The 21,201-nt window shown below is 39.6% G+C and overlaps 1 protein-coding gene across 1 annotated transcript; it reads left to right on the top strand.

Moving 5' to 3' along the window:
* Positions 1-18,037: 18,037 nt before the first annotated feature.
* prmt6 (protein arginine methyltransferase 6) lies at positions 18,038-20,613 on the top strand. Its single transcript, XM_027013299.2, has one exon. The coding sequence runs from the start codon at positions 18,069-18,071 to the stop codon at positions 19,122-19,124; it is 1,056 nt and encodes a 351-aa protein (XP_026869100.2). The 5' UTR covers positions 18,038-18,068; the 3' UTR covers positions 19,125-20,613.
* Positions 20,614-21,201: the final 588 nt, after the last annotated feature.

Below are 21,201 nucleotides of genomic sequence, written 5' to 3'. Positions count from 1 at the left end.
ATAGGGCCATACAACCAAGCACACATATGAAAAACAAAGGCCTCGACATTCACACAAAAAACTAAGTTTTGCTTTTCTGGGCATTTTCTCTCTGTCTTACTCACCTTTTCACCTGCTACACACACACACACACACACACACACACACACACACACACACACAATAAGACAAAAAATTCCATGTATCAGTTAGTCTTTTTTTTTTTTTATTCCAATAATTAAAAGTTCCTAAGAAGTGAAATTCAACATATATGGCTCTGAGCTTGCCATGATTATGCTGAGAGATTTTACCAATTTTTATGGGGCACTGGGAGAAAGGTGGAAAAGGTCATCATTATCAAATGTTTCTATTGTAGGAAACAGTGTCTTGAAGATTACTGCACATTAATTAGGCACGCTATTCATTTGGTCATTAGCAAGAGCACATTAACAAATGTCAAAGGCACCATAGTCTTTACTGTATTTATAGATTTAGAGATTCAGGATCTCTGAATGGTCTCATACAGTATATCATTAAGCGATATGAATTATATAAAGGATGATGACAGATGTGAGTCTATTAATCATGTGCTTCATTTAATGTATTTCTCATATTCATTGGTGATAGTAAAACTGGAAGGTTTTTTTCTCTTTTCACCAACATCATGTCAAACAATTTTGAGTTTAATATGCAAATATAATACAATTTCTGCTTAAATTATTGATTTTGCAACTTAGCATATGGTTATTACTTACTCACTGATCAAAAACAATAACACAATTAATTAATTAATTCATTCATTCATTCATTTAGAGAAATCGAAAGTTTGAAGCAAGTTTGAATCTTTAAATATTTTAAGACTTTAACTCACCTTAGGCATATTGTGTCTTCTAAAGAAAACATTCTAAAGAGGAAAAAAAAGATTTCTCTTTACAGAAAAGATTGTTTAAAGATGAATATGAGTGCCCCCCCCCCCCCAAAAAAAAAACCCACACTTGAATTCCCAGCATCTCTCATGTCTGTTTCCTCTAAAGACACAACAGAGTTGTTTTGGTTCACTCAGGCATCAAGTCTCTGACGCCATGTGAAAAAACAACAATTTTACAAAGTTTACAAAGGTTGATATAAATAAACAGAGTTTGGTGACTGTACTGGTGATCGGCTAGATGCAGGACCAAGCACAGGCCTATGGGTGGACTTCCTGTCAGACCTCGCTGTCTAGTAGACAGTGCAGCCTTCTCTGCATGCTGCACTCCCAGGGCCATGGCAAATCTGATTCAGTTCATTAGGGAGCCTTTCTAAGACTGTTTAAAAAGGCTTGATCCAGCCTAATTTGACTTTATTGCGGCATGGCCGGTAGCTCTGACAGGGTAAGCTGACCACAGTCTATTCTTTCCAGTTTATTAGCCTAATGTGGCTGGGTATTACTTAACAGTGTGCTGCCGGATGAGACATCTTTTCCACATCATTAATATCTCCCAGGCTAATTATGTCATACCAGCCATGGCATCAGGCTTCCTTCATATGTCCTGCACTTGAAGCTATTCTCCATCTTCTGGGTTTGACATAGAGAACTGAAATGTGCGTGCAGCATCAGCTTGTTATGACAAGGTTGGAGTGAATTGCAACTCCAGTTAAGGGTCTGAGGCAAATTCAGGGTCTTACAATTCCATTGCAATAGAAGCATCAAATTACTGTATGGCAATTTTTACAATGAAAGGATGATTTACATGGTGGAGTTTAATAGGGTGAATGTGATTGCATTTGGAGGTGTGTTTAAGTAATGTCTGAGGATGATTCACTAGTCAGATGTGTGGTGCTCACTGGCCAAACTGCACAGGGTGAAGGGAGACTAATTTGCATATAATGAGTAAAAGGACAGGATGCTTGCTGACAGTTAGATCTCTCGTACCTCAGCTCCTCCACCTCACCCTCACCTGTCCAGCTGACCCTCTCCATTCTCCACCTGCCCCTCGGCTCCCTCCTGCCAATTCATGTTTCTGTCCTGTTGCAGCTTTCAACACACCTGTGTCAGGTAACCATGGGGTTATGATGCTAAACACCTGACTCAAGGTTGGTGGGAGCCAGAGGACGACAGATTGTGGATTGTTTTATTTTAAGTACCCATGTATTGCAATCATTAAAGCTGATCTGTTTGATGAAGATGAAGATGAGCAAGGATAGGAGCACAATGGTGGTCAGGAAGATCATTTTAAAGTGTTGTAAACACTATAAAGTCAAAGCACAGAAGCAGGAAAAGCAGGAGTGTTTTAAAAGTGAACTGTGTAAACCAAAGGAACAGTGCAAAGAGACACTGCTGGAAAAGTTCTAAGCAAATACAGTTCTGCTGATTATTCTGTTATTAAAGAGGAAAAATGTGTATTCCCTTCAAGCTGTGCGGGAGAGAGGCCCTGATTGAGTTGTCCATATATTAGAAAAATATACTTCATCATCTATAACTTCAAAACCACCTGCATGTGTTGATTTTAATTGCATTGTTTCAGTGTAAGTATATGACACAAGCACACCCACACACTTAAGGGTGCTTTCTCCCTCTCCCACTAGCCATTTTTCCATCTCTCCATATTCCTATGTTGCATCTCCCCCATTCCTCACTCTCTTCTTGTCTCTCTCTCTCTCTCTCTCTCTCTCTCTCTCTCTCTCTCTCTCTCTCTCTCTCTCTCTCTCTTTCTCACTCACTCACTAACGAATTTTCTGTTTCCTCCTCAGGTTCCATACATTTACATGAATTACACCCGTATCAATTATGTATTCCATGTTTCATGGGCTACTGTACTTGTGTAAATAATTCTAGGTTTCTTTATATGTAGCACTTGAGAGTTCAACTCCTCCATTATTGTGCACTTCTCCCAGTCACTGACTGTGATCTTTATTCCCTCCCATGTCAAGTTGGATTACTTCATTTCCTGAGCCAAGGTCTGTAACTGACCTATAGCCATTTCCATCATCCTGCCAGTACATTCATTGGTTGTTGGTTGGCCACCATACATAGTGTCCTGTTTAGCACCTTATGAATCTATCTCAGGCAGAGAAGTCTTGTCAGCCATCATTTCACAAGTGTCCATATCCTTTTGGAGCTGGATTGAATGAATTGCCATGTCTCTAAGTTGAACATTTCAGTTGAACAGCCTGATTTTTGTTCTGTTGGAGATGTCAGTAAACTTTCAGACCATAAGAGTATGACAAAGGACTGCTTTGTTTTTCTAATTTCTGGCCTATAAATCCTCATCAGTGCCTCCTGACATGGTGATCACACTGCCAAGTGTCACAATCAGTCCCTCCCATCTTCCGATTCCGTGTTTTCCCTGTCTTTTGTATTTTAGTTCCATGCCCTAGTTTCAATTTCTCCACCCCTCATTTGATTGCTTACACCTGTCCCTCATTTCTACCTTGTTAAGCTCATGTATTTAAACCCTGTCGTGTTCCCTGTGTCTTGGCTGTTCTTTGCATGTTTATTTGAATCTGTGCATTTATGTGTTTAGTGAATGCTTTTGAAAGCCCGTCTCTGTATACCCGTAAGTTTGTATTCCGTGTATCCAAGCCTTCGTGTTTCTTAGCCACAAGTTTTCCCTAGCCTCTGTTTTTGTTTTGCTCATGTATCCATGTACACTCTGTGTTTGCTCTATGACCCTGGACTGTTACGACTCTGATTTTGGATTTGCCCATAATAAATCTCGTTCTTCTTCGCACATTCGTCCGCCTCCTTACCGCGCACTGTTACACCAAGACATATGAATTTGTTTATCATCGCTATGTTCGCAACCATGATGGTTTTATCACTGCTGGCATTGATCCCTAGGACCTTTGTCTTCTCCTGGCTGAAGGTTAGTCCCACTCACTCCACTTACTTCTGCATCCATTTTTTTTTTTTACATGTGTTAAAGCACAACATGGCCAAGTCATGCACTAAGCCCAGGTCCCCTAGTTTTCTCAACAGTGTCCAACAGATGCTTGTTCCTGCCCTGGTTTAGGCTGCAATAGTGACCCAGTCAAGAGAAACCAAAAAGAGCAGAGGAGACAACAAGCAGCCTTTCCTCACTCTCATGGAGTCTTCCCTTGCAGGAGAATCCCAGTGTAGCACATCCTGGTGGTTTTTGTGAATTTCTCAGGCATACCACAGCACTCTGGTGGAGGTCTGTTTAGGAGTTCCTGGAAATGCTTTTTTTTCCAACTTGCCAACTGTTCCTCCATTGAGATGAGCAAATAACACTGCTTATCTCTCATTATTTGTTCCTTCTCCCACTCTACTCTTTCATTGTGGAGTAAAATTATTTCATGTCCCCTTTCTCTACCACTTCCTCCACCTCCATTGCGTTTTTATCAGCCCTCAGATTTCTCATGATTTCTCTAGCCATTTGTGTATTATATGCTGTCACTGCCTGCTGTTTCTGATATCTAGTTCTAGTCTGTTTCATCTGCTGCTTCAGTCTCCTGCTGTTCTCTATCTTTTCCATGTCATGTCCATGATCCATGGCTTCCTGGATGGTGGCCTTCACAAGTACTTCCACAAGTACTTTAACCCTTCCCACATTTACTTCACCCCAGATCCTGATATTTGGCTGTTTTTTTTCCTAGATGATAGCTTAATTAGTAACCTGGCTACTACTAAGTGGTAATACAAACAAATGTCTGGGCCTCTTTTCACTCTCACATCTTGCAGAGATCCTCACCATGATCTTCTGACTATTACATGGTCTATCTGATTTTTGTCTTGATGATCGAGTGACATTGATGTGGCTTTGTGGCAGTTGTCTGTGAACAGAGTTCAATACAGCAAGATCATTGAATTCTCCAGTTGTTCTCTATGTTCATTCCAATTCCCATGTCCATATTTTCCTATTTTCCTCTGACATCCTATGTTGCTCTGCCTTACCTTGGCATTTAAATCCCCCATGCAGCTGGGTACTGATGGGTACTAGAACTGATGTTTCTCTTTGTCCTGTGCAGTGTTGGAGGAAAGCACATGATGATGGTGGCCTTATGAAATCTAGGCATGTATCTCACTCAGATTACACATTGCAAGACTAATTCCCAATCATTCCCACTCAGTTCACATTCATTCCAACTCATTCAGAATCTTGCTGGCCTCCCTATCTAGTAGAAGGACCGCTCCTGACTTGTGGGGATCATTTTTGTTTTCCTATCCAGAAAACAGCAGTGTTTTGCTGGTCTCCAGTTAGGTTTCTCTGAAGATGTTCCGCCTGGTCTCACTCATGCCAACCTATAGTGCCTCACTTCCTTTGTACCTCACTTCCTTTGCTGCCTGCACACAATTTCCGACCTCCCACTGCATTCTCAAACTCCATGTAGCAAACAGAGTGGGTCTCTTGTCTGACAGTAGGTGCGGTGTATTGCCTCTGTGTGTCATTGGGTGAAGATCAGTCAGCTCTGCAGCTTCCTGATGGCTTCCACTGCATCATGTCATCAACCTACAGAATGGAGACCTAGTTCCTCCTCAGATGAATTCAGTTTCTAACCATGTATTTGTTTCTGTAACATTCAGTATTTATATATATTTTTATATGAACAGGCTGCCAGCCTGAACAGTCCCCAACCTGGAGGACCAGGCTACACAGTTTGGCATAGTTGGACCTAGCAGAGGTATGAGGTCCCACCAAAATAACTGTGGGTTACTGAGGCACACAAGCCATCACACAATGATCAAAGTAAACACACCATAGTGATCAGTGGGTGAAGGGTGTAGGCCACAGATGGGTTATGGACTGTGTTGCAACTGTACACATACAAGATGTAATCTACATGGTACATACTTGTAAAAAAAAAAAAAGGGGCTGTTGAGTGCATGTAGTCTGTTGGTAGCAGTTTTGCTCCATTACATTAGATCATAAGCAGCAACTCTGAAATATAATGCTCCAGTACTAAAAGAGAGTATGATATCTAGCCCATGCTATGCTCTGGTCTGTTAGGCCTGAGATCGTATGATGCTCTATGTTCTGTTTGTTCTCCTTGTGAACACTCATTCCTGTGCCTTTAGGGCACACATCTACCCTACCCACTACTAGGTTGACTGGGGTTGTCTGTTTCTCTCTCTTTCTCTCTACTCCAGGCATAATGTTGCTAGTAGGTGCTCAGAAACACTCACAGACACACACACACACACACACACACACACACACACACACACACATACACACACACACATACGCAAGTAGCCTGCAACACTGCTGTCAATTCAAATTAATCTGTTATCGAAAAGAAACCAAGAGGATTGCGTTGGATAACTGTGTGCAGAAAACCAGCAGGTTTTATGTGTTATGTGGAGAGGAGTTGTGTGTTCAGTGCAGTCTTTCCCTGCTGTTGCAGTTAAATTTGTATCTGAAATTTTCTGCTGTTGCAGGGTTTCCCAATCTTACTCCTTGAAGGTTTCTCTGCAGGTTTTATGTTTTTCCTGGTTTAACACAATTTAGCTTTATAAGCTGTCAGGTATGTTAACATATAAAAGCAGGAAAGCATTTTTCATTGTGTTAATCCACCATAATTTTATAATTGAATATTATACCACCTCTATAAAAATGTAAATATACTGGCAAATACAATTAAATATACAGGGTAACAATGCATTAATACTTTGTAATTATTCTGTAATTAATCTGCATTCATTAAGACTCTAGCGTTGTTAGATTTCATTATAACTGTTACTGTTATTACTTAATGATTACATATAAACTGCAAAAGAAAAATGATAAAATAATAGAAAAAGTAATAGTTGATGAGACAAACAGCATTAGGTGCTGTACAGGTGTGTACACGCATGTTTATATTTGTGCTCGTAATCATGTTCATGTGTATGTGTGTATGAGTAGGTGTTTGTGTGCATGTGTGTGTGAAGAGAGAGAGCACACTGGCCAAGAGCATGACCATCTTACATTATTCACAGCGTGGAGGGAGAAAAAAATAAAATAAAATAAATACTCAAGTGGGAAGCATTAATATTTCAGTGGATTGTAGGAACCTTGAACGCATCTTGCATACTTAGGAAAGAAAAGTTTCAGTCAAGTGTGCATGGGCCAAGTGGTCTGCCACACACACCCATATTTCTGATTTATTTAATAACAATAAGAATAAGCGGAAATGAACAGCTTTTGCAATATCCCACAGCTGCTTCTGTAGATGCAGCTAAATCCTGCTGGATGCAAACAGACAAGGAAAAGACCTGGAAAGAAGCTCCACACCCTTCCACACCCTTCCACACCCTTCCATGCCCAGCCATGCCCCTCCACACCATTCCATACCTCTCGATGCTCCTCTATGTGCCTTTACGCACTTCCACACCACTCCATAACGTTTCATATTCCTCTACACCCCTCAACCTCCTGCCACGCACCTTCACAGGACTCCCCCTCCATCCATACCCTGGCACACCACTCCTCATCAATCCATGCCCCTCCATGCCCCCACCACCCCTCCAGACGCCTCTACGCCCATGCAGAAACTCTTCACACATCTCAGAGAATAACAGATCAAGCTCCTCCAGTCCTGCTCAGACTAACTGAAAATATAGTCCATGGGGGACAGTACAGGGATGGCTGTTGTAACCAAAAGAGAAACAAGCAAGCGCAACACAATTCACACGTATTTGTTTGCTGTTCTGTTGTAGTGCCGCACTGGCTATTCAACATCACATATGTACCATGTGTGGGAAATTTAATAGGCTTCACAGGCTGCTGTGTGGAATGGATAGATGTAGCTGCTTGGGGGGAGTATTAGGATTAATGATTATCTATGAGATCATCATCACCAGGATGCTGTGAGATTAGAGAAGGAAGGGAGAATAACTGAACCCAAGGAACATGACACTGCATATCTGATATGTATCTATAAGAGAAGCATTTCCTCGGTGCTGCTTCTCCTTATGCTTCCCTTCCTGTCCGCAGATTTCAGAAGTCAATAACCATGAGTAAGAATTCTGTAGAATTAATAACCTCTTTTTTGGTTTCTCAGATGATTGGAAAAAAAAGAAACTCTTGATATGCCTAACATGACAGCTGAAATTTCTTAGAATCAGATTGCTTTTTTGCCTTCTATAATTGCCATCAGATTTTCTTTAATTTAATTTCATCCTGAAGGGTTAGTGAGTAAATCAATGTGTGCAATTAGACAAACAGAGCTCTCACCAATTACATTTTCTGCTAATGCACTGGGATGGATTTTCTGAAAGGATGAGGCAGCAGTGCAAACCTTCCCTAACACTACAGAACTGCCTAAAGATTTTAGTGTCATGATATAACATGGATCTGTCAGAACTTTCAAGACGAAATTTGTTTAACTGAAGTCATTACAAGAAAACAGAACTTAAAATACCCAAAATGTTTTTAGAAGGCACATTTTAATCTGTGGATTATAGCAGATCATTTTTGACAACATATATCTTTTTAGGAGTTCTTAAAGAAATATTCCCTCCAAAATGCTAACAGACAAGTCAGTGAAAGAACTGGTGGACCAGTTAACATTATTGCTGTAGTGTAACACTGATTAAGAACTTTTATTCCATCATCATTTTCATTATTTCCTTTTATATGCTCAGTTGACTGTTATCTAAGATAACACCAGACACATCATTATGTGGTTTAAATGTCTTTAAATTTCAGAAAAGAAAGAGAATGTGCACCACAAATGCAAAAAGACAATGGTAACAGAGCCATCTATTTCAGTCTGGTGGACTAAGTACAGAGCTGAAATTTCCAGCTGGTAGTGATGGCAACCACTCTGCAATGGCTAGATCAATCCCTGGTCCCCCCAGCCGTAGGGGGATTGGTGGTGGCGCTGCACTCCGTAACACCTCACATACACTGGCTGTTAACTGAGCAAAAGAATCAATCAGATGCAATCCTGAAGAATAACACTAAGAAATGCTTTATTCTTTCAAATGTATAATTTCTAGCGATCTACTATGTTACAAAGTGAACACAGGCACATTTTATGTGTATGGGTACACAGATACACACATTAACACACACACATGCACATTATATGAGTTATATGTTTGGAGCACAGACCTACACCAGTGACTAGTTTGAGTGACATGTGAATGCGTCTCATCATCACTCCTGATGGCCTGTTTGGCTCAGAGGAGTGTTATGCAGGGCACTGCACTTGGTCTAGAGACCATTGATTTTATTTCTGAGAAGCCCAAGGTCAGGTTTGATGAGACAACACCAAGGAGTGCAATTTCACTCTCTTCTGGTGCAAACCTTCTCTCTGAGCTGCTTATATGAAATTTTTGATGACTGACATGAGTAAAATCCTATCCATGACTTCCAAGGGGCACGTTCAATTTAAACAACTACTTTTTTGGCTTTTATTCCTGGCTCCATTTGCATCATATTGTCTGTGAATAGTCATTTGTCACCTAAATCCATGAGGCTTTGAGATATGAATAAGGGGTGTAGGTTTGCAGCAGTTTAGTGCAGTACTCCTAGAATGCCTATTTTCTAGAATGCCACCGTGTTCAACACACTGGGGCTGGTGAACAAGTGATTGATCTAATTATACCGGGTTACAGCTCTCCAAATAAATTGTTTTCTCCTTAAATGCCTTAATGTGGGCTCAAGGTATACCTTCAGCTTAAAAATATGAATGTTTAACAGACTCATTCAGACAAGAAAAGGAAAAAGGAATACAAAGTCTCTTGCTCTGATAAAGGAGATTTAACCCTTTTATTTCACTTCCTCAGTAATTATTTTTTTGAGCTTTTAAAGCTGTTGACAAAGGTTCTGTTTGTGGCTTCACTGACACCCTGCGCTGCCCCGGTGCCACTCCCCTCCTTTATTAGCAGCTGAGTGTTAATTGGAGAGCTCTCTGTAGGAGCTTCATAACTAAGACACACCTTCTGGAGTTCCCGTTCAAAAGGAAAAAAGGAGTTGGGGGTTGTTCAGTTGTCTGGTTGGACCAGCTCATTAAGGACAACATTCCACCTAAACCATCCAGTATCCAAGTGGGTCTTCACACAATGCCACTGAATCATGGTTTTCAAAAATCGTATTTTGTTGTTTTCAATGTTACAGCCTAATGTTTTTGCAATGTTCACATCTAACAACTTTACTCTGCCCATTTCATACTGCCAAACATTATAATCTAATAATTTGCATATAATAATAAATACAGCACTGCAGCAACAGAACTTGTCAAGCAATCTCAATATTTATAAAAAAAAAACAAAAAAAAAAAAACAATAGTATGTACACTTATTGCACCCTGTGTTAGTAAACCCAGAGTCGGTCTTGAGAGTCAGCAGGGAGGTTGCCTCAACAGCTTGTGATGAGGCAGCCCATAGGCCTAGTGTGGCTGTAACCACTACGGCTCTGACCTTCCCTCACCTATCCCAGCATGCCTCCTCCACAGAAAGACGGGGATCACAGAGTAGTGATTGGTTTACCAGGGGAGCTCGCCTTCTGAAAGGACCACATGTGCCCAAAATGGTGATTTCGTTAATTGCCCACACCGCAGGTTGCCCCTGTTCCACCAGCACCATGTCAGGTGTTGATTTGCAGGGCTGTTTGCTGGAGGTGTGATTCCTGGCTGGCTTCTGTGCCTACAGAAAACAAACCCCACTTCAAAAACAAGTGCAGATTAGCAATGAGTAATAATGGTTTGGGGTAGTCAATTTGAAGTCTGAATTTCTGTAGAGATAGCAAGACCTTAACATCTAAGGTAATTTATTCACGTTCCTAAAGTAAGGTGAGTTGTAAAGGTAATTTAACTCTATGATATCATAATGAGTTGTCTCTTCACATGAACATTCATTGGTCATGTACTGTTTACTGTGTTAACATTATGTCAGTCTTAAACTATCTGTATATTGTAGCAGGCTATAACAGAGGCTAGGAAGAACTCAAAGGGTAAGAAACACAAAGGCTAGGAAAAACAGTCCGAGTAGGATACACGGAGTACAAACTTACAGGCATACAGATACAGGCTTTCAGACATTCATATAACCAAACAATGAACAACCAAGACCCAAGCCACAAGACAGGGTTTAAACACATGAACGTAACAAGACTAGAAACAAGGAACAGGTGAAAGTAATGATGGGTGTGGAAAACTAAATGAGGGGTGGAGAAAACAAAACTAAGGAATGGAACCAAAATACACAAGACTGGGAAACCATGGAACACAGAAGCTGGGAGGGACTAACCATGACATATATTTTATTTTACACATACGTGCATATTGCATTGTTATATATAAACTGAAAAATTGCATTTTCAAAAATTAAACATTTAAAAATATAATGAAACCATTGCATGTATGTGTATTTTAACCTGAGATGAGTTCAGAGGAACTGGACATTTTTGTTTAAGGATATCCTACCAAGGACAGAATCATGGCAATCAAAACTCTATTTAGACAACAGTGCTTTGATAAATCAATGGAAAGATTCTGTGGTTTTTTACCAGCTCAGGCAAATACACAGACATTAAGGGAAATGTCATTACCGTCTCCACCGCAAACTCCACAGTCCGCTTAGAGTTCTCTCAACTCCCTGGCCCGTTCACCCTCCCCTGTGTTTGATTAATGACCCTTCCTGAAAAGCACAGGCTCATTGGACTCTGTCAGGGTAAAGACGAGTTAAGATATCAGTTTAGTCATTTTACAAGCACTCCAAGGTTATTTGATATGAACGTGTGCATGCATTAGGGCAGGATACAAAGAGGGCAATGATCTTCTTGTCACTGAACTGCAGCCATTGTTAGAGTAAAGGTTTCTCTGCACCATTCTCAGCAGTCCTGCTGTCTTTGGCTATGCAAGTCTGTCATATTTGCAGTTTTCTGCTCAGTAATCTAATTGCAGAGTAGTGTGAGTGATGCTGGGATGGCCAGTCTTCTGGGAAAAGGATCTAATTATTGAATTGATTAATGTGTTCTGGAGTGATGGGCCTGGAGCCCAGCCACACTGACCGGTCACCACAGCATGAGGAGGCGAGAGTGCAGAAGTAATGGAAGAAGGACAGGAATGCTGATATGGCCTCTTTGTTTTGACTCACTCACGTTTATGGAATTTATGGAATTTAGCAGACATTCTTATCCAGAACAACTTAACATAACAATGACATAATTTCCTGACCAACTTTACCTAACCCATACCTAAGCCTTACCTTCACCAACCACACCTTTACACAAATCCTACCTAACATTACCAAAAATATAATCGAATCCATACCTACCTCTAACCTTAACCAATCACACCTTACACAAAACTTTCCTAACTAACATTAAAAAAATATAACCTAATCATTACTTAACCCTTACCTTAACCAACCACACTTTTACCTAAACAACATTAAGCAATATATATCCTAACCCATACCTACTTCTAACCTTAACCAATCACACCCTACACCTGTTGCCCTCCAGGACCTGCTAGCTCTGCTTTGAACTGAATACTTGTGAAATGCAAGTGCACTTCATGTGTCATTGATTCAGAACTAAAGTGCACTTTGAGCTCTTGAGCACATAGCAAGAATTCCACCTGCTGGAACTGAAGTCACACACTGGTTATTAGCTTGAGCCACTGATGCATTACACAGCATTGCTTTATGTGTCTGTGTCTATCATAGAAATGACGCAAGAGGTGACTTTATTGACAAAGCCCTCATGCTGCGATCATATCTCAAACTCTGCATGAATCCTGGCATAGCTTAGTACAATTGTATAAACAGCTTTCTTTTTTTATAGAGCATTATTAATCAATCCACCTAACAAAAAAAAAAAAGAAAACACTTTCAAACCATAAGCAGTGTTTGGTAAAATGCAGATCTCAACAAAGTGGTGTTGAAACCCAGTCTGCTCTGTGAGGTTAAAATATCAAAGCACTTCCACATTGATCGTGGAGAGCGGTCGATAGCATGCATGAGCATCCGCATGCTCATTTCTCAGTGGGGGATTATTTTTGAATGGGAGAGCGTGACATGGGGTCCAGCTGGCAGATCGGCTCGCTCCTGGGATTGATGGTGACGGAAGACTGCAGAAGATGGTCAGGCAGGTGACAGGTTCAGCCCGCTGTCAGCATTTAGAATTTCCCTATGGATACACACAGTGTGACAGCAGCTTCCCAAGGGAAGCACACACACACACACACACACACACACACACACACACACACACACACACACACACACACACACACACACACACACATTAATATGAATGTGTGAATGGGGTATTTAATCTTTCAAGTTCATCACCAGTTTTTAATTATGACATTTATGCTCTTAGAGCATTGCCAATCACAAATATTTACATATTCACACTTTAACAGTTTACTTTTTTGCTTGCCTTATTGTGATGCATTCATTCTAGTTTTCATCCTTCATTCTCCATCAACCATGATCCAACAGGACGACATTCTGCCACTATATCAAAAACATGTTGAGCCTCCACCTCTCCCTGAAAAAAAAGTCAGTTTTGGTGGTCTTATCGATTTTTCCAGGACATACCTCATTGTCCAACGTGATTTGGTTTCCTGTTGCTGAACTCATGCTTGAATAGCCAGCAACTTCCTGTTGCACGAGCTGCCACCTCTGTGCATTAAAATTATCTTTGGCTTTCAAAGCGTGTTTCTGCCCGGCTGAGCAAAGTCCACTTCTGTCTTCCCAGGCCGACAGCGCCAAGGCCATGGTTTACATTGGCAAACAGTGATGTAAAAATGTAATTAAAGGAAGATCAGGCGCAGATGTCTATGCAGACATGTGCTTTTTAATCTTTCAGAATATGCTGTGTTGGGGGGAAGGTGGGGTAGGAGAGACTCATTCAGAGAATGAGAGCCTGGGTCATGGAGTGTGTGGGTCCTTATTCAGTACTCCCAGGGGAAATACTGAGATATGCCTTGCTCACGACTAAGCTCTGAGTGCATTGTCTTTGGCACAGTTCTGCAGAATTGCGTTTTTTAGACAGCACAGTGAAAAGAGCGGCTCAGCCGTGGCAGTGTGTAGTGCTGGACGTTCAGTCAAGGGGACTCAACCGGCACAAATCTCACGCCCGCCTTTTAAGACCTAATTTACTCCTCTCCTGTTCTATCATTATGACTCCATGGGGTGAGAAAACAGCCAGTGGTCTTGTCCCTGAGCTTGTTATCAGAAAGAAATGGACAACCTCTACAAAATTCCTCTGCAAGCATTCCACTTGAAGGGGCAAAGCAAAGGTCAGTGCATTGAAAATAGCTTCAACTCCAGTGGAACCATGATTGTGATGACCAATTTACTGTAGAAAGTTGCTGCCTTCATTTCTGCATTTACTGTACCTGTCAGAGAATGCATGTTAAATTGCATTATATCAAGATCAGGATGAAAGTGTCAGTAGGCTTTGTGCACGAATCAGTAGGCACATTTTACACAAATGTGCCTCATGTTAAAACAGAAAAATTGCAGGTCCCAATGCACCACTTTGAAATACTTAAGCTGGGCTAGTTAAACTCTTGTCATATTAAATGTGTACTTCATTTAAGATGAGTGATCTGTTCTGCCCTCGCAATACATCTGACTTAAACTCAAGGTCACTGTCAGCTATTTTAATTGTCTGTCGAAAGGGCTGAGTGTCCTAGTTTAAAAGGACAAAACACTTATGAACGTTCTGGGAAAATGGGCCACATTATAATCCACCTATGAACACTTATTACTATGGATAAACCACCTCACAGTAACGGTGTAAAATATATAAATAAATAAAGAAGACCGTGCTTAGTGGAGAGGCGTGTGTGGCAGACTGAGAGCAACGGCTGGAGGCAACGTGTTGTTATTTTGTTAAGGTTAAAGGCAGAATGTGCAATCCATCATAGTGGAAAATGTGGTCTGGCTCTCTCCAGTGTCTGGGCCCACGCCAGCTCACCTACGGCTGGGTGCGACTGGCTTCAACAGCTGCCTGGAAGCGCATGCCAGACAGGTCAGGAGAAAGCAAGACAGCCAGCAGCTGAAGAAAATGCAAACTTATATCATCCTTAATTCATTTATTTGTTTAAGAAAATGATATGCAATCAATTTTAAATGTCAATGTTTGACCCATTATACTGTTATATCAGATTTATCTGAGTTTTTATATTCAGGTTGTTTTCTTCCTTGGATATTTCTACAGTGGTTTTCCAAGAAAAGGGCCAAACAATATCTTTCATAAACTGTCAAATAATATTAATGAATACATAGGCCTAATGAGCACGTGTAAATTTCATGTAGGTAAAAATATTCTAAGTAGCCTTCTCCACAATAACTGCATTAGAGATAGCCCAGATGAAATCTTTCTAAATGTCAGATACCCCTAGTGCAATGGTCCTCAATCCCAGGCCTGGGGAGCAGATGCACCACATCCTGCTCTCACACACCTGCTTAATCTCATCATGTAATTATCAGGTGTGGTAAAGCAAGGAAAACACAACAATGTGAAGTAAGTCCCCATAACAAGACATGAACAACACTGCACTGTGGGTATCTGACATTTAAAAATAAATAATTTTACCTGTGAAGCATGTAGGGTAACAGTAGTCCAGGAAAACAGTAGTCCAGGAAAGCTTTCCTGCAAGGATGTGTTTTGAAGAATAGAGCCCTCTATCATTTAAATTTGACGCAACCTAGTAAGATAGTGCTGTTTTCTGGGAGTAACCTGCAGACATACCTGCCTGTCTGTGTAGATAGGGTACATTACAGTGATGACTTCCTCTATGTCTGACTCTTCTAGGTTGCTGAATGTCTGGGTTAAAAACAGAGCATAAAATGAAATTTCACTTTTGACTCTACAAGCAATACTGAGAAAACTACCAACCAATAGTCTTTAGCTTGATGCCTATTGCTTTTTTGTCTAATCCAAGAAAGGTTGTCTTTTGGCAAGCCTCTTTGGAAAATTAAGAATCTGATTAGCATCATCCTCTCAGAAAGAAACAGCCTTTATTAACTGCATGGCAACTTTTATCAATTTTATCAATCAATGATCCTTTATGAAGTGCCTAACAGACCTCTGAGGTATCAAGACATCCAGCTGGATTCTTAACTTCACTACATGGTCAAGAACGGTCAATAATGTTTATTTTGTTTGTTTGTTTTTTTGTTTACTGCTGTGTGATAAAGCATGAGAATGAAATTAAATATTAGTTAAAAGGTGTTACTTTAGCTTTAGTTCTGACAAAATGAAGACATACAAACCAATCGCTTAGCTGCTACTAGTTACCAAATAAAATCAGGTAAACATGAGATAGAACAAAATTTTAGTTTTGAAACTAATAATAGAAACTAACAGCACGTAGCCTATGTTTTGGAAATTATATACTACATACATACTACTCGCATACTGATTATGGCCAAAAATACTATGTAAAATACAGTATGTGTAAAAAACATACTGTTGTTGTTGTTGTTTAATCTACACGGAATAGGTTGGTCCTGTAACTCCCTTGACTGAAGTGTAGCTGGAGCCTAAAGGGAAATTTTATCCACATCTGACTTCATACTTAGATTCAAATTTTACAATCCTAAAGCATTTCTTTAAGTCACTCATTAGATTTGGCTGTGCTATAAGTTAATATTGATGATTCTGAGAAATCTCATTGCAAGTAAATGAAAAGCCATTTGGAAAGCAAAAGTGCCAACTCTTATTGGTGAGCTGAGCCGATTGATATGACTCACTGAAAAGAGTTGGAATGTCCATGACTAATCTTTATTAACATTAGTCTGAGTATTATGTTCAGTCTACAGCTATTATGGATGAATAATGGTTAATTTCAGGAGTGCAGTAACAAATTTTTGCTTTTCTCCCTCTTTTTGTATTTCTGTGCGCCACTTGGATAAATACAATTTTTATTCTTTTATCTCTCAACACTCAGAAAATCTCTCTCTCTCTCTCTCTCTCTCTCTCTCTCTCTCTCTCTCTCTCTCATATATATATATATATATATATATATATATATATATATATATATATATATATATATATATATATATATATATATATATATAATGTTCCTAATTGTGGACTTAAGTGATTGACTAGTGACTCCGTTAAACTAAACTGCACTAATGTAAATTTCTATATTTCTATATTATTTAAATTTGGTATACATATTGTAATTACATTCCATTCTTTACTTTTTGTTATATTATTATCTATCCTTTACATTTTTAGATGTTCTATACTTTAATCATCTTATTGTTTCATGTGAACCAACAGTTGTCAAAGTATATCACTGCTAGTTGTACATTGTTTGACTATGTATATGACAAATACATTTTGATCTGATTTGAGCTGTTTCATGGTGTTTTACATACAACAATTTTTCAGCATTCTTTAAAATAAAAGGGGGGTAGTTCACTATCAGAAAACACTGCTAAAATAAATATGAGTACAATCTAGATACATTTTCATTTAAATGCTGCATGAAAGTTAAAAATCTACATATTCTAGTTGGAATTAGGCTCTATTGTTTCTGTAACGATCATCAAAGTTTAAAACAAAATAGCTCAGACGAACTGGTAAATTGGCTCAGGTTAGCAAAGGTTAGCGTGTTAAAAATTCAGTTTACAGTATACTGTAATATTCAGTTTATATTATACTGTAGTATTCAGTTTACAGTATATTGTAGTATTCAGGTTACATTATACTGTAGTATGCAGTTTACAGTATACTGTAATACTCAGTTTACACTATACTGTAGTATTCAGTTTAAACTATACTGTACTAGTCAGGTTACAGTATACTGTAGTATGCAGTTTACACTATACTGTAGTATTCAGTTTACAGTACTCTGTAGTATGCAGTTTACAGTATACTGTAATATTCAGTTTACAGTATACTGTAGTATTCAGTTGACACTATACAGTGTCGTATGCAGTATCGTAGTGTGCTATTTCGATTATAGCCGTAAATTAATCGAAAAAGTAAATTAAAAAATCATCTGCTGCGTACATAATGTGCGACGCTTGAATTTAATATAGGAAATGTAGTTTTTTGTGAACAAAACCCTGTTTTTCCCATACGTACCGCGGCGTATTGGATACTACAAGTACCACAATGCATCACATTTAATGCGGAAGTAATGAGTATCGTTTCAAGCGTGAAGAGAGTGAGCTTTGGATGAAAATGTCACATTACAGCGCAAAAAAAAGAAAATTAGACAAACATGCACAGGATAACCTGTACTTTGACAGCTATGCTGATGTTAATATTCACGAAGAGATGATTGCGGACACTATTCGGACTAATACTTACAGACTAGGCATTCTGAGAAACAGGAAAGCGATGGAAGGTAAAGTTGTGCTGGATGTCGGCGCAGGCACTGGCGTTCTGAGTATATTTTGTGCCCAAGCTGGGGCCCGGAAGGTATACGCTGTGGAAGCAAGCTCGATTGTCGAGCAGGCTGTGCGCATTGTAAAACTGAACAGCATGGAAGACAGAGTTGAAGTCATTAAAGGCACACTAGAGACCGTTGATCTTCCTGAGCAGGTGGACGTGATAGTCAGCGAGTGGATGGGGTACGCGCTGCTTCACGAGTCCATGCTGAATTCGGTGATCTTCGCCCGCGATAAATGGCTTAAACCCGGTGGCCTAATTTTACCCGACAAAGCCGAGCTGTTTATCGCGCCCATTAATGACCTGGTAGTCGAGGACCGTTTGAATTTTTGGAGCACCGTCAAAAGTCAGTATGGCGTAGACATGTCCTCTATGACTGATTTCGCAAAGAAATGCATTATGAACAGAGACATCACTGTGAACCTGGTGACGGTCGAGGACGTGCTGTCCCACCCGTCTAAGTTTGCCGACCTGGACCTTTACACAGTGACGATGGAGAATCTCAGGTCTGTGCGTGGAGGTTTCCGATGCGAGTGTTTCGGCTCCTCCTCCATCAACGCCTTCTGCGTGTGGTTCGCTGTGACTTTTGCTGGTGAGGACAAGCCTCTAGTCCTCTCCACGTCCCCGTTCAGCCCGGAGACGCACTGGAAGCAGGCTGTACTGTACCTAGATGAAGCAGTGGACGTTATGCAAGATACCAAGGTAGAAGGGAGAATTAATATGTACCCTTCCGAAGAGAGCGCCAGACATATATGTATTCACGTGGACTACACGGTCGGTGAACATAAAACAAAGTCAAAGACGTTCTCCATTCCCGATGGATATTCTGATTGTCTGTAGAGACGTACATCCTTTAGGAGGCTTCTATACTTTGATTTGATACATCTATTATTCACCTCACTGTTATTTCCCCCCTGGCATTGGAGAAAAAGTAAACATACTGAATACCAAAAACTCTGTATTAATGAGTGAACATGGAATACAGATCTGCAACCAAATGAATCTTGTGTATCCACATATTACAAATTACACCAAAATTAAATTAGAACTTGAAGTAGCCATTTGTCTTCTACACAGAACATTTCACAAAAAAGGAGGAAGTTCTAAACAATTCTTAACAGAAGGCAGACTCATTGAAACTTCTTTATTTCATTATTTATCATTCTGTAATTGCTGTTACAAACCAGTTTATTGTATGTGTGTAATATCTTATAGGTTAGATTATTTTCTTTGGTTGTGTGTATGTGTGTGTATGTGTGTAATATAATCTAAAACATGTGCATGTGATTCCCCTCCTTTGCAGAATAAAAGTGTTTTAGGGCACAGGTTCCCAGCCATCGTCATGGATATATGATGATCTATTGAGTTTAGCTCTAGCCCAGTTCAGGTGCACTTGATGCAGATAATTATTTCTATCATTTCAACCTGATTCAATTTAGGAAGTCATGCAGCTATTAAAATTGCATAGATTAGTGGGTAAAAGCCAAAGCCATTTGTATCAAGAAAAAAGTTAAATAGATAGAACATGATAATTGGCTAAACAAAATTCTAAATTTTCTCTACATCTAGTTAACATTAGAGACAGAAGTGGAAAATGTGAGTCCTTTAGGTCAGCCATGTCTTTACATTTTATTTGGACATACATTTATTTCAGCTGCTGCTGTTTGTACTCAGTGGCCTATACAGCAGATACTACTGGCTTGATAGCTAAACTCAGGTTCAAACAGAAGCCATACCCAGCTAGCAGTCTGCGTGTGTGCTAATTCTATCCGCTTAGCTGGCTCCAGTGTATTGAGTTTAGTAATGCAGGATGAAAAGAAGAGGTGGATTTGATGCTTCTGCCATAGAGGTTGACCTAGCCTTGATTTCCAGCATGGAGTATCATCTGGACATGTTGTGCTGCCAAACTGAAATAAGCCTTCCCATTGAAAGTTAGGACACTTATCTATTTCAAACCCAAGTCATTTCTTTTATTGTGAATCAAGCAAAAAGATTTGATGTTTGTAAACTGGTTAATGTGAATGTTACCAATCAGATGGCCCCCTTTAATTCCATTGTCAAATCATATGAGTTGAATCAAAAGTAAGCTTGTCACTGGGATTATAATGAGAATTGCAATAGACTAAAGGGAGAAAAGTCGGTAAAAGAAAATTCCACCAGAAGTGGGGTTATTTTTCTCCTCCATATCTAATATCGTTCTTGACTTGGTTGTGGTATTTAAAATATCTGATAATGTTCTTCTGACTTGGTTATGGTACTTAAAAACCACAACACATGGAAATATGTCTAGGTTCAGATCTTTGAAAAGTAAATTGTTTGGAAAATGTCAGTGTTATGTCTGTATTGCCTACATTACTTTTGTTTCTGGCCTTAAAGGAAATAAGCAACTTATCACTAGCTGCTGTAGTATTGGTAGAAGTTGCTGTATTACACTGATCTGAGATCAGCTTTGCTCTTTGCCACAATGGCAAAGATTAGGTTTTGGGAGAAGGGAAAATGCTTGTAACAGTTGGAAAATGAGCATATGCAAAAGTTCTGTTTAAATCAAAACAGACTTGTTGTATTTTAGGATTTAATCATCCTTTACAATGAGATAGCTTGGTACTTGTCTTTTGTAATGAGCATCAGTCCTTATGGAAACTATAGATTGTGTAATCTCACAAGTATTTTATAGACATTCAGCAAGCAGTGTTAATTGGGTTCTCTTCAGATGCAGTCAGGAGCAAAGTCACAAACGTAAAAACAAGCATTTGTAACTTTTCATACAAGTTGGATTATGCACACTCATATGCATTTGTAATTAAGAGATCATAGTAAACTAAAACATGTGAAACTTTGAGTCAGACATCACTACTGGTGCAGAAGAGCTTTTAATAAAGATTTTTAGTGGGTGAAGAAACCTGTGGCCATCCAAATA

The sequence above is a fragment of the Electrophorus electricus genome, chromosome 10, assembly GCF_013358815.1.
Source record: "Electrophorus electricus isolate fEleEle1 chromosome 10, fEleEle1.pri, whole genome shotgun sequence".
Classification (NCBI taxonomy): domain Eukaryota; kingdom Metazoa; phylum Chordata; class Actinopteri; order Gymnotiformes; family Gymnotidae; genus Electrophorus; species Electrophorus electricus.
The sequence above is the reverse complement of the archived record's forward strand: the minus strand, read 5'-3'. Positions and strand labels throughout refer to the sequence as shown.